The 19055-nt window shown below is 39.5% G+C and overlaps 1 protein-coding gene across 1 annotated transcript; it reads left to right on the forward strand.

The window, feature by feature from the left end:
• Positions 1-1068: 1068 nt before the first annotated feature.
• On the forward strand, positions 1069-1599 carry LOC149133274 (uncharacterized). The gene has a single exon (XM_089360613.1). The coding sequence runs from the start codon at positions 1069-1071 to the stop codon at positions 1597-1599; it is 531 nt and encodes a 176-aa protein (XP_089216739.1).
• Positions 1600-19055: the final 17456 nt, after the last annotated feature.

Below are 19055 nucleotides of genomic sequence, written 5' to 3' on the forward strand. Positions count from 1 at the left end.
GATGCATGAATAATTTGACCTCGGATAAATCTTAGGCTCTTCATTTGATTTTTTTTTTATTAAGATAAATAATATTGCTTTATATTTAAGATTCACTTCTTTAAAAAGGTTCCTCAATGTCAACTTCCGGTAGCCATAGTTTTTTCTTCACTTTAACTTCAATCGTTACTGTTCGCACTAAAAGTTTAATCACATTTACTGATGTAAGTAATTTCATCATTTACTAACAGAAGTACGGTTTTGTGTTTCCCTGTTGCTGAGGTTTTTTTTTCTGGTACCTTCGATACTGGCTCTTTGGTTCACTGAGTGACAAATTTCGCTTCAACCTCACTTTCACTTCAATCGTTACTGTTCTCAGTAAAAGTTTACGTTTTCAATCGCTAACAAGTTCACATTTACTGATGTAAGTAATTTCATCATTTACTAACAGAAGTACGGTTTTGTGTTTCCCTGTTGCTGAGGTTTTTTTTCTTTTTCTGGTACCTTCGATACTGGCTCTTTGGTTCACTGAGTGACAAATTTCATCCAGGAATCAAGAAATCAGATACACTTGGCAGAGTCTATGTTGTCCATCCCAACTACTCAGAGTGCTACTATCTAAGGCTTCTATTACACCATGTCAAGGGACCCACATCATTTACGGCTTTACGAACGGTTGATAACACAGTATGTCAAACATATCGCTAGGCTTGCCATCTCAGAGGTCTTCTGGAAGATGATGCACACTGGGATGCCACTCTGACAGAGGCACAAATGTGCAAGTCTCCTATGCAGCTGAGAAACCTCTTCTCCATCATGCTGGTGAACTGTGGATTGTCAAATCCAAATCAACTTTGGGACAAATACAAGGAGGAGCTTTCTGAAGACATTCATCAAAAAATTCAATATCAGTGTGACGGTGATGTCACATTCAATGATGACATCTTCAATGAGACATTAAGATTAATAGACGACAAGGTTCAATCACTGGGTGGAAACAAACTTGAAATCTATGGTCTTCCAGCTCCTCCTGTCACAGATGTTCAACACAGATTAGCACAAGAGCTAATCAGGGAAACATCATACAACATGGAAAGTTTGCAAGCAGTTGTCAATGAAAAGGAACCAATTCTGGTACAAGATCAAAAGGAGGTATACTGGCAAGTTCTTACATCTCTGGACAATAACACTGGTGGGGTTTTCTTCTTAGATGCTCCTGGAAGCGCAGGAAAGACATTATTGATCAACCTGCTCCTTGCCAAGGTGAGACAGAAGAAGAAGATTGCTCTGGCTGTTGCATCCTCTGGAATTGCAGCCACCCTCCTAACAGGTGGAAGAACAGCCCATTCAACATTCAAGCTGCCTCCGAACCTCATCCAAAGTGAATCTCCTTTATGCAACATAACAAAGAATACAGCGTTAGCAAAACTCCTTATAGATGCCAAACTCATTGTCTGGGATGAGGCAACAATGTCCCATAAGGCAGCCTTTGAAGCGCTTGATAGAACACTACAAGACTTCAGAAACAAAAGATCATGGGTGGTGTCACCCTCCTCATGGCTGGTGACTTCGGGCAAATGCTGCCTGTCGTTCCCAGAGGAACCAGGGCGGATGAGCTGAGAGCTTGCATCAAGTCCTCATATATCTGGCAACATGTCAAGCAGCTTACTCTGACAACCAACATGAGGGTTCACATTCATGGTGACCCGTTAGCCGCACAGTTCTCCAACAAGTTACTTGACATTGGAAATGGAAAACTTGCACAAGATCCAGAAGATAATCTGCATCATCTCCCATGTGGCAATATGACTGCCTCCCTTGAAGAACTAAAGAGCAAGCTGTTTCCAAACATTGCCACAAACTACAAAAGTCACAAGTGGCTATGTGAAAGAACAATTCTGGCACCAAGGAATGATTCTGTAGACAAGCTGAATTTAAATTTGTTAACTCAGCTTCCAGGACCTGAATGTTCATACAGATCAATTAACTCTGTCCCTGATCAACAACAGGCAACACATTACCCAGTGGAGTTCCTCAATTCACTTCAGCCACCAGAATTTCCACCACACATTCTGATCGTGAAAATAGGTGCTCCCATAATGCTATTAAGAAACCTTGATGCACCCAGACTCTGCAATGGAACAAGGTTGGTTGTTAAAACAGCCATGCCCCATATGTTGGAAGCAACAATAATTACAGGCAACATGATGGGTGAGAATGTTTTCATTCCAAGGATACCTCTCATTTCAAATGATCTCCCCTTTCAGTTCAAGAGACTGCAGTTTCCGGTCAAACTTACCTTTGCAATGTCTATCAACAAAGCACAAGGTCAATCTCTAAAGGTGGTGGGACTTAACCTCCTTCAACCTTGCTTCTCACATGGTCAGCTGTATGTTGGATGTTCTAGAGTTGGAGATGAAAAGAACCTCTACATTCTCAGTGATAAACATGGCAAGACAGAAAACATAGTATATGAAGAAGCACTTACATGAATAGTATGTACATGACATATACAAAAGTGTAAAACCATTGAGTGTTAAAGTAAGTATTACTATTACACTTTCACTTTTCGACTAACATGCGTCAATGTATATCTGTGTATATAACAGTGAAACAATAACGTGGTATATTCGCTGTGTGAATTTTTTTCATTTAAGCCCCATTTTAATTATCGTAAAAGTTTCCAAGTACCAATAAGCAACAATTTCATTCCCGGGCAACACCGGGTGGCTCTGCTAGTATATATATATATATTACACTTAAACAAGAATGCTTTTGATAGTGACTTTGAAGTTTTGGCCAGCTAAGCCATTGTTGGACTGCCAGATAAACTAAAGGTTGTCTGACAATGGCTTAGCTGGCCAAAACTTCGAAGTAGAGTATAGAGTAACCTATCAGGTGAATGTAAAGTTGTTTTTATGGTAAGTGAACAGGAAAACAAATATATATATATATATATTTTATCTATAAAGCTCAATTTAATTTTGATTTTTTATAAATTGATTTTAATTGAGTTTTTACCTGTAATTTTGGATTTTGCCCCTATTATTATATATATATATATATATATATATATATATATATATATATATATGTATATATATACATACATATATATCATCATCATTTAACGTCCGCTTTCCATGCTAGCATAGGATGGACGATTTGACTGAGGACTGGTGAACCAGATGGCTGCACCAGGCTCCAATCTGATCTGGCAGAGTTTCTATAGCTGGATGCCCTTCCTAACGCTAACCACTCTGAGAGTGTAGTGAGTGTTTTTATGTGCCACCAGCACAAGGGCCAGTAAAGCGGTACTGGCAACGGCCATGCTCAAATGGTGTTTTTTACATGCCACCTGCACAGGAGCCAGTCCAGCGGCACTGGCAATGACCTCACTCGAATGTTTTTTCACGTGCCACCAGCACAAGTGCCAATAAGGCGACGCTGGTAACAATCATGCTCAAATGATGCTATTTACGTACCACTAGCACAGAAGCCAGACAGCTGCTCTGGCAATGATCACGCTCGGACAGTGCTTTTAGCGCTCCACTGGCACGGGTGCTAGTCATCGAATTTGGTTCAATTACAATTTCGATTTCACTTGCCCCAACAGGTCTTTGCTAGCAGAGTTTAGTGTCCAATGAAAGAAAGGTTGGCATGGGAGTTGTCGAATTTGGTTCGATTTTGATTTCACTTGCCCCAACAGGTCTTCACAAGCAGAGTTTAGTGTCCAATGAGGTAAAGATACAAATAAGTGGGCTGGCTATACTCCTGGCAGAGGCCACGGATTATGATCTCACTTAGCTTGCTGGGTCTTCTCACGCACAGCATATTTCCAAAGGTCCCGGTCACATGTCATTGCCTCAGTGAAGCCTAATATTCGAAGGTCGTGCTTCACCACCTCATCCCAGGTCTTCCTGGGTCTACCTCTTCCACACAGTGGAACTTTTTCACACAGCTATCCTCATCCATTCTCGCCACAAGACCATACCAGCGCAATCGTCTCTCTTACACACCACAACTGATGCTTCATAGGTCCAACTTTTCTCTCAAGGTACTTACACTCTGTCGAGTATGCACACTGACATTACACACCCATCAAAGCATACTGGCTTCATTTCTTGCGAGATGCCAGACAGTTGCTCTGGCAATGATCACACTTGGATGGTGCTCTTAGCGCTCCACTGCTACAGGTGCCAACACGATTTCGATTTCACTTGCCCCAACTGGTCTTCACAAACCGAGTTTAGTGTCCAATGATGGAGAGGTTGGCATGGGTGCCAGTCGTCGAATTTGGTTCGATGTCAATTTCACTTGCCTCAACAGGTCTTCGCAAGTGGAGTTTAGTGTCGAATGAAGGAAAGGTACGCATAAGTGGGTTGGCTACACCCCTGGCAGAGGCCTCGGATTATGGTCTCACTTGGCTTGACTGGTCTTCTCATGCACAGAATATTTCCAAAGGTCTCAGTCACAAATCATTGCCTTGGTGAGGCCTAATGTTCGAAGGTCATGCTTCACCACCTCATCCCAGATCTTCCTGGGCCTACCTCTTCCACAGGTTCCCTTAACCGCTAGGGTGTGGCACTTTTTCACATGGCTATCCTCATCCATTCTCGCCACATGACCATACCAGCACAATTGTCTCTCTTGCACACCACAACTGATGCTTCTTAGGTTCAACTTTTCTCTCATGTTACTTACACTCTGTCGAGTATGCACACTGACATTACACATCCAGCGGAGCATACTGGCATCATTCCTTGCGAGCTTACACATGTCCTCAGCAGTCATGGCCCATGTTTCGCTGCCATGTAGCATGGCTGTTCGTACACATGCGTCATACAGTCTGCCTTTTACTCTGAGCGACTGGCCCTTTGTCACTAGCAGAGGTAAGAGCTCTCTGAACTTTGCCCAGGCTATTCTTATTCTAGCAGCTACACTTTCAGCGCACCCTCCCCCACCACTAACTTGGTCACCTAGATAACGGAAGCTATCAACTACGTCTAGTTTTTCTTCCTGGAATGTGGTAGAAGTTGTTTTCTGCACATTTTCAGTGTTTATTACTCCTGAACATCTGCCACATACAAAAACTAACTTCCTAATTAGCCTTCCTTTGATATTGCTGCACCTCTTATGTGTCCATAGCTTACGCTGGGTACATTTTATAGAGTTTCTACCTACACCTTTTCTACAGATCGAGCAGGGCCATCTACCTGAAGGAGTTTGTGTTTTGTCTACCTTCCTACTTATTAGGACTTTGGTTTTAGCTAGGTTGACTCTAAGGCTCTTCGATTCTAGTCCTTGCTTCCACACCTGAAACTTCTCCTCTAGTTCTGATAGTGACTCAGCAATTAGCGCAAGGTCATCAGCATAGAGGAGTTGCCTGGAGGACTATGATAAATAGGAGGGGGCTGAGGACTGAACCTTGGTGGACCCCTACCTCTACCCGGAATTCTTCACTGTACTTGTTGCCAACTCTCACCTTACTGACAGCGTCTCTGTACATGACTCGCACAGCTCTCACTAACCATTCTTCTATCTCTAGTTTCCTCATTGATCACCAGATAAGGGTTCGGGGGACCCTGTCAAAGGCTTTCTCCATGTCAACGAATGCCAGGTACAGAGGCTTATCTTTGGCTAGGTATTTCTCCTGCAGCTCTCTTACCAGAAATATAGCATTAGTGGTGTTTTTCCCTGGAACAAACCCAAACTGCATCTCATCTAAACTGACTCTCTCCCAAATTAGTTGGGCTATGACCCACTCAGTGACTTTCATTACCTGATCTAACAGCTTGATGCCTCTGTAATTATTTGTATCTAAAACGTCACCTTTACCTTTGTAGCAGTTGACTATGGTGCTGCTACACCAGTCATTGGGTATGACTCCTTCGTGTATCACCTGGTTAACAATACGGGTGACTAGGCTATAGCTGACACTGCCAGATATTTTGAGCATCTCTGCAGTGATCCCTGATGGGCCTGGGGCTTTCCCTGTCTTCATACTCTTAATTGCTTTATCTACGATTGTACTGTCAACTCGGATAGCTGGTCCCTCTGTTGTGTTGACATTTGGCAGACTCTCTTTCCCCCATTCATTCTCTTTATTGAGCAGCCTTTCATAGTGGCGTCTCCAAACCTCTCTCTTTGTAGCCTCGTTTAGTGCAAGTGTACCATCATCCATGCGGACACATTTCTCTCCTACGACATCACGATTCTCTCTCACACACTGTCTTGCAACATGAAATACCTCAAGTCTTTGGTCCTCACGGCATAGAACATTGGCAAATTTTTTCTTATCTGCTTCCCCTCTGGCTAAATAAACCTGTTGCCTAGCTTCCCTTCTGGCAGTCTGATACAATTCCTCATGCCATTCAGTAACAACTTTAGCTGTGTGAATTGGTGCATTATCATCCTGAAAGATTGCGTTTCACTCCAGAAACAGTTCTGCAACCATAAGAGAAATTTGATCAGATAAAATGCTTAGTCTAATCAGCTGAAAGAGACCAATAAGGGTTGATTTGTTCAGCTAGACCCTTCATTTCAGTTCGCTAGTATGGCCCATAGTCCAATGACAAGAACAAGTAAAATAATTGGTCAGCAATTGTTTTAAAATAATAGCCATTACCAAAGAAAAAAAAACGGTGGGGTATTCAAAATAGAAGAAAAATCTGGAAATACTGGAACCTGGCCTATAATTTGGAATTACTGAAAATAAGCAGAGAATGCTTGGAAATTATGGTAGAGAGGGTGAAAAATAGATAAGCTATTAGAAATGTCAGAAAAGAATGAAAAATTGTAAAAATGATGAGCAGATGGAAAGTAGTTATGAAAGGCGAGTTGTAAGAATGAATGAAAATTGGTAGAAACCATTGCAAATAGCTAGAGATTGCTAGAAATTATGATGACAGCATCCTATGAAAAATGACGGCAATATATTACATAAATGATGGAAATGCAATAAATGATCAGAGAGGGTGGAAATTGAGTGAGATAATTGAAAATATCAATAACAATAGTTGGTTAATAACAGCAATTATTGGAAAAATAGGTGAAATAGCTTTAAATTAATGGAAAATGACAGAGAACAAATATTAAATTTAGTAATTACTAGAAAATATAATAGCTGGAAACAACTAGATTGTCTTGGAAAAATAATATCAGGATATTGCTGGAGTCTGGTGGATATTAAAAGAAATCAATAGAAAATAATAGTGATTGTTTAATAAATAAACGATGGAAAACAGCAGAAATGACTATTCAGACTAAGAAATTACTTGAAATGACAGAAGTTTCTGGAAACTACTTATAACATTCCAAAGAAAACTGTAAATGATAGAAATTGTGAAAGAAATTTTTAAATAATTTTTCCTTTTTGGTTTTGTTGGGGGGGGGGGGGGGGGAGTGCTGCATCTATGACTTTCACATGTCCTCTGTGATTGGTGATATCAATACAGTTAATGTCTATCTTGAATATGGACGGTAAGTGTGGGGTGGGAATTCCAATATTTTGACACTCAAGGTGAGGAAGGGAGTTAGACCTTGGAGAGAAGCGTGTTGCATGGGTTTGATACACAAATAGCTTGCTCTAAGAAGCAGAGAACATTGAAGTAACTGCAAGTAGATAGAAAAAAACATAGTAGGATACACATTTGTGGACAAGAGACTCAAGTGCATCAGTGGCAATGTAAATAAGCTGGATGGGTTTTTTAGGATGTTGTATGGGTGAAGAGATATGGATTAGGGATTAGGGTCTCAGGCTTACAGTTATAAAGTCATGGGTTTGATTCCTGGATTGAGCAGTGTGTTATATACTTGGGCAAGGCACATCATTTTATGTCTAATCAGCTGAAAATGATTATCAACCTAGTGCTGGTGTAACTTTTTCTCCCTCTAGCTATTATAGTCTCAAGGTTCTGCTGGGAGAGATGAGAAGATGTCTACATCTGCTCATGACAACATAAGCACCTAAAACAATCAGTGAAAATATGGTATGGTCATACTCATTTGCAAAGTAATGGCTAAGCTTAAGCTTAAGTGTATGTATGTGTAGTAGCAGCACCATCATAGATGTGGGAGCAGTAATCTATCGTGGATCTTGCTTAAGTTTTATAGAGTTAGTAGCTGTTGAGATCTGAAATTTTTTCTGGGTCTGAAGAGGAAGACTTATCTTCGGAGGCAATTTTTGCTCAGATTTTGAATGTAAGATCATCAGTGATTGTGCAGTTTAAAATCTGTAGCAACTTTGGGAGTTTTAGTTGCGTTATTAATGATCAGGTAATAGAGGATGAAAGCCATACAAGATTGTTTTCTTGTGTGAAGTTACAGCATCTTTATGCTGTATAAGGAGACAAAACGAAAAATGTCATCTCATTCGGGAATGTTTTCATAGCTTCTCTTCAAAAAGTTAGCATTGTTTTGGTATGATGAGGACACTTGTTTGAAAAAGATTAGGGAGGTGTGAATGGTATTACCATCTGCATAGGAGTAGGTGTCAATGGAAGTACTGGTGGTAGATTGTTGATGTACAGAAGGAAGAATATGGGGACGATTCCAACAGATGCAGTGTGGGTCAGAGTGAATAACATTAGTTCATACTATAGTGCTGTAATCTGAAAGGAATCTTCTACTCCAAGAGTCTAGAGATGCGTGGATCCCATAGGTCGGCAGCTTAAATAGGATACTAACATGCCAAACAGTTTGAAAGGCTTTGCTGATGCTAAGCACAATGACATTGTGTTTATCAAACTTCTCAATGACAAAGAACTATCCTTTTATCTTATGTGTTGATGTTGGAACCAGAAAACCTTTTCCTGTCATTCACACATAAGATCAACTGATGGATAGTAAAGAAAAGAAAGAAAGAAAATCAAAAACAATAGAAATGATATCAAATATCACATATGGGAACAGGGCTTCAGATTTGGATCTACAAAAGTCTTTTTGGTGGTCACTGAGGAGAGTAATACAAGATATTGGGTCAGGGGATTGTTAATGACTTTTCCCATCTTTCAAAAGGGATGGGGAAAATGCAAGTGATAGTCAGCAAGGCCAGAGAGGTGGCTCTTCTTTGAAATGGGACAAACTGTAACATTTTCCAATATGTATATGTAAAGTCAAGGTGGCAGGCTCGCAAAATCATTACTGTGCCAGGCAAAATGCTCAATAGCATTTCATGTCTCTACGTTCTAAATTCAAATGCCACTGAGGTCAACATTGCCTTTCATCAGGGTTAATAAAATAAGTACCAGTTGAGTACTGGGGGTCAATGTAATCAACTTAATCCCTCCCTTGAAGTTGCTGGCCTTGTGTCAAAATTTGAAACCAATATGTATTGGTAAAGTATCAAGCAAAAACAAATTCCTTGTAGTTTTTAGTTACATCCAGCTTGACTTTACTCTTCCACTTTGAGGGTAGGGGCAATAAAATCAATGCCAGATAAAGTACTGGGGTCAATATAATTGACTAAAACCTTTGAAGGTAATGCTCCAGCATGATTGCAATGACTGAATAGACTGTGTAAGAGTAAAATAGAGAATTGTTGAATAAATGAAATAAGCTAAAAATAACTGAAAATATCCCAAAATAGCAGAATTGAAGGTGGAACAACAGCATTGAAGAGATATGTAATGGAAGAATTCTAATCCATTTTTGCAGAATAGAATAATTCAGCACAACTAATAATGCCATCAGTTTCTACAACATTGTATGTTTAATGGAATGAGTGCCTGGCCCAAGGCTTATTCTTCTGAAGTAGGGTGTTTTTCACACAAGAACATCTACATTCAGAATTGTGAACCATTAACACGTGTTTGCATCAAAACATTATACCACCCTGTGATATCTATTTAGAAATAGACGAATTTAATCATATCAATGACAGAATATGAATCAAACTCTAGTCTGGTTATTTGTTGTTTCAATCATGCTTTTTTAAGGAAGGAATTATGTTATTCTAAAAGAGGAGAGGATGGTCTGTTTTGTAGTTGTAGAATGTGTAAAGTTTGATAACGGATAAATCAGACCGAACAAGGAGAGAAACATGTGAAATAATTGATTGAATCAAATTTGATAGACTCTGGGAAAAAATACTGAAAAAATGCCCAGAAGAACTAAAGCTTAATCAATATAAGAATGAAACATTGCAGTGTACAACATTTAACAGCTTAGATATTAAAAAAGAAAATGAGATGAAAATGCTATGGATATCACTAAATCTTGTTCCACCATCCATGCATAAGATCAAAGAGTAATAGAAACTAAAGAATAATAATAGAAATGATATCAGATGTGCATAAGATTGTGCAAAAGGAATAATCCATCCTTTACTGTCTGGAAATAAAAGTGCTTGCTGGCATTTTTTATTTTATACATAAGGCAGTGAGCTGGCAGAAGTGTTAGTGTCAGAAAAAATACCTTGCAATATTTGTTCTGGCTCTTTACATTCTGTGTTCAAATCCTGCAGAGATCAGCTTTGACTTTTGTCTTTATGTGAACCAATAAAACAAAGTAAGTCAAGTACTAAGGTTAATGTTATCAACTAAACCCTCAAAATTACTAGCCTTGTGCCTAAATTAGAAACCAAATTATTATTTATTACCAACACGTAAAGCACAATAGTCTTTGCTAGCTGTTATAGCTTGAATTTTAAAAAATACTGATAGACAAAGCAAGATGAAAAATAGGAGACACGTTGGAAGACATGCTATTGTTCTTTTAATCCCAAATGTATGATTGTAAAGAGAAAACAATATTTAATTTTAGAAGATAAGTCAGTTTATATCAGTAACCAATGTTTGAAATAGATAAAAGCTGGAAATGACACACAGGTATGTAAGTATATATATAAGGATGTATATATGGATGGATGGATGGATGGATGAACAGACGGACGGACAGATGGATGAACGGATGGACGGACATATGGATGGATAGATGTGTATATTAGGTGAAGGTATGGTTCTATGAAAAGAAGTTTGCTCCCCAATCACATAGTTTTGGGTTCAGTCCCACTGCATAGCACCTTGTGTAAGTGTCTTCTACAATAGCCCTTGGTCAACCAAAGCCCTGTGAGTGTGTGGGGTGTCTGTGTGTTTTGTTGTCATGTGATAGTTGTAAACAAATGTCACTGTCATACAAGCGGTGTTCATTCTAAATCTTCTGCAAAAACATATCTGGTCCTGGGGAAATATTACCTTACTTCAAAACAGGAGAGGGTTGGTGACAGGAAAGGCATCCAGTTGTAGAAAATCCACCTGAACACATTCTGCTCAACCCATGTAAGCATGAAAAAGTGGGCATTAAAATGACAGTGATGATGATGATGATGATGATATATATATATACTAATATATACTTTTGTTATTTACACCACCTGTCCTCGTCTGTTGTTATTATTTGTATATTCTCCCATATATATATATATATATATATATATATATATATATATATATATATATATATATATATATAAATGGAATAAGCAGGACAAGAGGAGATACATTGGACAGAGTTACTGAGGAGGTCACAGAATGTGTGATGAGAGAACTTTGACAGAAGTATAAGCTAAAAATAATATGAATAAAAACCAAAGTGAGGATCAAATAATGCATGTGTTTAATTGGTAAAAAGACAGAAAAAATTACCATTACCAACTATAACAACACACACAGACACACACATGTTCACATACATACACAGTTACTTGTGATTATTTGCTTACGTACAAGATTTATAGAAGGTGAAGGACAATTGTGCAAGACAATAAATGTCCCACTATCACACATCACCAAACTTCCACATCTGCTTAAATACTTGCTCTAGTGTGATGAGTGAAAGTGGAACAATATTGAATTGGTAACATATTGAAATGTCCAAACAGGCTGAAATCTCTTTTTTTTCTTTTTCCTTTTTTTTCTTTCTTTTATGTATTTCAAAAAAAAACCAACTCTTTATAACCTGCTATCTTTTACTTTATTTCAAGCTTTTTGAACAGCAATTGCCATTACCAGTTGCCATTACCACCACCATCACCATTACTACTACTACTACTACTACTACTGCTGCTGCTGCTGCTGCTGCTTCCGCCGCTGCCGACGACAACGCCACCACCGCCGACGCCAACGCCAACACCAACGCCATCGACGCCGCCGCTGCTGCCACCACCAAAACCACCACCACCACCACCACCACCACTACTACTACTACTACTACTACTACTACTACTACTACAGACACAGAATAAGTTAGTGAAGAAGGTCTTCCAACTTTTTTCTGGTCATAGGCTTACGATGCCATTCAATTCAAAACCACTACATAGCCCCTGGGTACCTTTAATAGTATGTGCTCAGTTGGAAAAACATTCAGTCCAGGACACTGACTGGAGATTGCCATGACTTTTCAATGTACCACCACCACCACCACCACCACCACCACCACTACCATCTGCTTTTTCTTGAAGTACCAAAAAACCTGGAGTAAACCCTCTGAGTAATTTTCCCTCCTCTGATTCAATATCCCTGAACTTCATTCTGGTCTAGACCCCACTCATTACCTCATAACAACACGCAGCCTACACACTGATCACACATCCTATTCCACTATGCAAGCTTCACAACTATCTCCATCCATCTAACTGTGATTGCATATTTGCTAAAAAGTGTTCATTCACTGCAGACTTGGTATTTAACTGTGCAGGAAGAAAATTCCAATGATGCTTTGTAACTCAATCTCCACTCTGGGATGGACCTTCTCCCACTGCCAGCAATGTTTAAGCTTCAATAAATAATAACCTAACTAATAACAGTTTGTTGTCAACTTCATTATTCATTTAGCTTAACAAAAGTTACATGCACACACACACACACACACACACACACACACACACACACACACACACACACACACACTGGCACTCCATTGGTTATGATGACAAGGGTTCCAGTAGACCTGATCAAAGGAATATCCTGCTCATGAAATTGATGTGCAAGTGGCTGAACACTCCACAAATATGCATGCCCTTGACATAGTTCTCATGGAGATAAGTGTCATGCAGAATGTAACAAGGCTGGCCTTTTGAAATATAGATACTACTCATTTTTGTCAGGTAAGTGGACAGGAGCAATGTGGAATAAAGTGTCTTGCTCAAGGACACAATGCACCACTGGGAATCAAAACCATGGCCTTACAATTGTGAGCCAAATACCCTAGCCGCTAAACCATGTGTCTTCACAACATGTGTTATGTGTTACATATGGTTGAGGACAGCTGTGTGAGGAAGTGCCACACCCTAAAAGTAGAATGAAGCTATGGAAGAGGTAGACCCAGGAAGACATTGGATGAGCTGGTGAAGCATGACCTTCAAATGTTGGGCCTCACAGAGGCAATAACAGGAGACCAAGACCTTTGGAGATAAGCTGTGATTGAGAGGACCCAACAACTAAAGTGAGATCACAGCCATGGCCGATGCCAGTGTTGTATGTCTGGCCCATTTAAAAGTATCCTTGATGCATCGGTTGATATGGTATGCTTGAGAAGACCTGTTGAGTCAAGTAAATCCAAAATCATAGTTGTGGCCAGTGTTCCCTGAGCGGCTCCCATTTCAGTGGCATGTAAAATACATCAGTGCCCCCTGACAAGCTGCCATGCTGGTGGCATGTAAAAAGCACCATCTAAACGTGGTCGATGCCAGGTCTACCTGACTGGCTCCCATGCCAGTGGCATGTAAAAAGCACCATCTGAACATGGCCGATGCCAGTGCCCTCCGACAACTCCCGTGCCAGTGACATGTAAAATGCACTATCCAAACATGATCGATGCCAGGGCTGCCTGATTAACTCCTGTGCTAGTGGCACATACAAAGCATCTGCTGCACTCTCAGAGTGGTTGGTGTTAGGAAGGGCATCCAGCTGTAGAAACATTGCCATATTAGATTAGAACCCTGCGAAGAATTCTTGCAGTTCCAAGCAATACTGATTTTTGTACATGTTCTACTTTTCACACTTGCACCAATCTTTTTCAGCCATGTTGGTAGTTGAGTGCTGATACTTCCAAGTGCACCAATTACTATTGGTATCATGTCTACTCTCTTCATTGGCGACAACCTTCGTATTTCCCTCTTCAAATCGTCATAGTTATTTGTTTTTTCTTCTTTCACATTGATCCTGTTGTCACCGGGGCATGCTATGTCAATTATCATATATGTTCCTTTTTTTTTATTCACCACAACAATGTCTGGTTTCCAATGTCTGGTTGGGTGATCACACTGGATCATTGCATACCACAGGATTTTGCAATTCTCATTTTCGGTGACTCCTTCCGGAGTTTACTCATACCATGTCTTTGTTCTTTGTAGGCTGTGATTTCCACAGAGCTGCCAATGGATCATTTTTGTTACATTGTCATGGTGTCTTTTGTATTCGTGTTGTGCCAATTATTATTATTATTATTGTCATTATTATTATTATTATTAAGATTTTTGTCTTGCAAGTTACTTGAAGACCCTTTCAGTGCAGGTGCCACTTAAAAATCAATGAATCCACACTGTAAAGTGGTTGGCATTTGGAAGGGCATCTAGCTGTAAAAACTTTGCCAAAACTGATCTTGCCTGTGCTTGTGCTATGTAAAAAGCACTCAGTCCACTCTGCTGGGTAGTTGGTGTTAGGAAGGGCATCTAGCTGTAAAAACCCTACAAAAGTAGACTCAGAAATCAAGTGCTGGCTTCTGTCTGGCCAGCTCTTGTCAAACCGTCCCAGCCATGCCAGCATGGAAGGTGGACATTAAACAATGATGATGATGATGATGATATTATTATTGAGAAAGCAGTGCATGCCATCAAAGTGACACTGGGGTGCAAATGTAGGAAGCCCAATATACCCATTATGACTACCCATCTGATAAGGGTATACCAGGCACATGCATCCATATGCACTTGACATGGTACCCTCATATCAAGATATAAAGTGCATGACCTTGCAAGTGGGCACCTAGTTAGAAGTCAAGTAGTCCATCCCATTCAAAAGGTCCTTGAATAAGGGCTGTTTAAGGATGATGAATGAAACATCCATGTTTCCAGGGATGAATCATTCAAACCTCAAAGAATTCTTCTCAACACATGGCTGTGATGCTCCTCCACTACTCCTGCTCATGATCAGAGATGCACATATCATCAGCCATCAAGGTACATACTCAACTAGTTAGAGTCAAGCAACTGACAAGCAAATTTGTGGTATTGATCAAAATATTTGCTGTAACCCATCTTTTACAAGATAAAACATGTACATGATAACACTCCCAATCAGTTAAGATCAGAGGCTACAAGAACCATTGTCTAGAACTGCATCATCATTATCATCATCATTAAGGTGGCAAGCTGGTAGAATTGTTAACACATCAGATAAACTGCTCTGAGGTATTTCTTCTTGCTCTTTATGTTCTAAGTTCAAATTCTGCTGCAATCTATTTTGTCATTCATCATTTCAGGGTCAATAAAATAGTGCTAGTTGACCACTGGGGTCAATGTAATTAACTTACCTATTCCTCTAAAACTGCTGGCCTTCTACCAAAATTCAAAACACTGCTGCTGCTGCCGCTACTGCTGCTGCCGCTGCCGCTGCTGCCGCTGCCGCTGCTGCCGCTGCTGCCGCTGCTGCTGCTGCCGCCGCTGCTGCTGCTGCTGCCGCCGCCACCGCCGCCACTGCTGCTACTACTACTACTACTACTACTACTACTACTACTACTACTACTACTGCTGCTGCTGCTGCTGCTACTGCTTGGTTGAATAGTTAGCACGCCAGGTGAAATGCTTAGCAGTATTTCATGGGCATATGGTGTAGTGGTTAAGAGCGCAGGCTACTAATCCCAAGATTCCGAGTTCAATTCCAGGCAGTGACCTGAATAATAATAATAATAACAATAATAATAACAATAATAATAATAATAATAGTAGTAATAACAACAACAACGTTGAAAAAAAACTACCTTAGGAATGAGAACCCAGGTTCGAAATTTCCCCAAGACACCTGATGAAGGCTGGAGGGTATATCAGCCAAAACGTTGTGTTAACAACAAACAAGATCAGAACAAATATCCGTCAAATGTAAATAATGTAAATAATTCCTCATCTCTTAAATATAGAACTGTAGTACTTCACTTATTGCTACATTTTGAGTTCAAATTCCGCCGAGGTCGACTTTGCCTTTCGGGGTCGATAAACTAAGTACCAGTGAAACACTGGGGTCGATTGAGGCCTTTTGCCTCCAGTAGAAAGGATTATTACTATTATTATTATTACTATTATTATTATTATTATTATTATTATTATTATTATTATTATTATTGAGTGAGAGAGTAGTGCATGCCATCAAAGTGACACTTTATACATATCATGACTACCCATCTGATAAGGATACACCAGGCACAAGCATTACAACCATATGTTTGCGACATGGTGATCTCATATCAAGATAAACAACATATGACCTTGCAGGTGGAGCCCTGTTAGAATTTTCTTCAGGTCGAGTAGCCCATCCCACTCAAAAGGTCCCTGAATAAGGGTTGTTCAAGGATGTTGAATGAAACAGCCATGTTTCCATAGGTGAATTATCCAAACTCCAAAGAATTCCTTTCAACATGTCTATGATGCTCCTCCACTACTTCTGCTCATGGTCAGAGATGCACATAACATCAGCCATCAAGGTACATACTCAACTAGTTAGGGTCAATCAACTGACAAGCAAATCTGTGGTATTGAGCAGAATATTTGCTGTAGCCCATCTTTTTATACCAAAACAAAATGTTAAGATCAGAAGCCATGAGAGCCACTGCCTGGTTCTGCATCAGGGCATTTATTGTTGTTGTTGTTGTTGTTGTTGTTGCTGCTGCTGTTGCTGTTGCTGTTATTGTTGTTGTTTTTGTTGTTGTTGTTGTTGTTATGTGAGAGAACAGTGCATGCTATCAAAATGACACTAGATGCAAATATATGTAACTGAATATACTCATCACAACTACCCATGTAGTAAGGGTACACCAGGCATATGCATCCATATGCACTTGACATGATAACCTCATATCAAGATAAACAATGCATGGTTTTGTAGGTGGGCCCTGTTAGAATTTTCTTCTGGTTAAGTAGCCCATCCTGTTCAAAAGGTCCCTGAATAAGGGTTGTTTAAGGATGTTGAACAAAACAGAGGTGAATTATTCAACATGCTCAACTGGTTATTGTCAAACAACTGACAAACAAATCTGTGGTATAGAGCAGAATATTTGCTGTAGCCCTATTATTATTATTGGCAGATTCATTAGCATGCCAGGCGAAATGCTTAGTGGCATTTTGTTTCTCATTACGTTCTCAGTTCAAATTCTGCCAAGGTCAACTTTACCTTTCATCCATTTGGGGGTTGATAAAATGAGTACCAGTGAAACACTGGGGTCAATGTAATTGGCTCATCCTCTCCCCCAAAATTGTGCCTATAGTAGAAAGGATTATCATCATCATCATCATTGTTATTATTATTATTATTATTATTATTATTATTATTATTATTATTATTGTTATTATTATTATTATTAAACTAATAATATTGTCAATACAACTGGAAAATAGCCAGAGAATGTCTTAGAAAATATTTTTGTTGTGTCTGTTGTTCTGTATCCAAATTGCTAAAATACCAGTTATTAAATTAAAAAAAAGATCAATGAATTTGCTGTGGTTTAAGTCTGTATGTAACCTTTTATCAAGAGCAATAGTAGAGAAGCTTGGGATGGTAGAATGATGAATTGGGACACGGATGGATACACACACACACACCTGCACACACATATGCACACACACACACACACACACACACACACACACACTCATGCACATGCACACACAAACACATATACATGCGTATAAACCATGCCCTGTCTTTCATTTACTGTCGTGGTTATTTGTCTGGCTGCTGTGTCAGATGGAGGGTGGCATTAAATGCCAACCTTAAAAGTGCAATTTCTGCCATTTTAATATGTAGCGGCGGCAGCAGCAGCAGCAGCAGCAGCAGCAGCAGCAGCAGCAGTAGTAGTAGTAGTAATAGTAGTAGTAGTAATAGTAGTAGTAGTAGTAGTAGTAGCAGCAGCAGCAGCAGCAGCAGTAGTAGTAGTAGTAATAATAGTTGTTGTTGTTGTTGTTGTTGTTGTTTACGTTGATGAGAAAGTTGTTGCTGATGATGATATAATCTTTCTGTGTTATTGTTCTGATACTGATACTGTCATTGGTTGTTACTGGTGTCTTTTTGCCAAGTATTGGTGTCTTTTTGGCCTTGTATTTTAGTTGGATGACATAGATCCCTTGACAATATAGTATATTACTGACATACATAAAAAGAAATCGCTTACCAGGTCCTTGCTAAGAACGTACCTTTGGCTCTACACTGCGTACAAAAAAAAGAACGATTTTTTTTCTTTTTATAGTTTTATCATAGCTTAGCTTCTGCTCAACTTTGATTCAGTAATCCTATAAACAAAGACAGACAAGTCACAACCATTCTGTATTTTACCTTTCCCACACATAGGGCAACTAGAATTATATTATCTAATATTTTTGGAGGATGTCAATGTGGGGTTGTGACATAGATTCCTTCACAATATAGTATATTACTGATATAAATAAAAAGAAAACGTTGACCAGACCCTTGCCAAGAACTTACCTTAGTTTCTACAGCTCTGTAGTAAAAAGACACTGATCTTTTTCTTTTTATGGTTTTGTCATAGCTTAGCCCCAGCTTAGCTCTGATTCAGCAGATCTATATACAAAGACAGACAAGCCATAACCATCCTGTATTTTTCTTTTCCCACACATTGGGCAAATAAGAGTATCTAATGTGACCTTTTTTTGAGATGGTAGGGCTGTGTATTTCCAACAGTATGGTGACACTGTGATTCATGGCAAGGGACATCTAGTTGGGTTGTAGATTTTTAAAAGTATAAATCAAGGTTTTAGAAATTCCATATTAATAGTTGAACTTCTCTATGGCTGGTTGCAAATCTGGTTGAGAAAGAACGAAGGTGGTAGGTGTAAGGTGAGCAGCCCTGCG

Source organism: Octopus bimaculoides, chromosome 11 (assembly GCF_046866305.1).
Source record: "Octopus bimaculoides isolate indiv1 chromosome 11, ASM4686630v1, whole genome shotgun sequence".
Classification (NCBI taxonomy): Eukaryota; Metazoa; Mollusca; class Cephalopoda; order Octopoda; family Octopodidae; genus Octopus; species Octopus bimaculoides.

What these genes read in the sequence shown, in the direction of transcription:
- LOC149133274 (XM_089360613.1), top strand. Translation starts at nt 1,069, where the DNA reads ATGGAAAGTTTGCAAGCAGTTGTCAATGAAAAGGAACCAATTCTGGTA.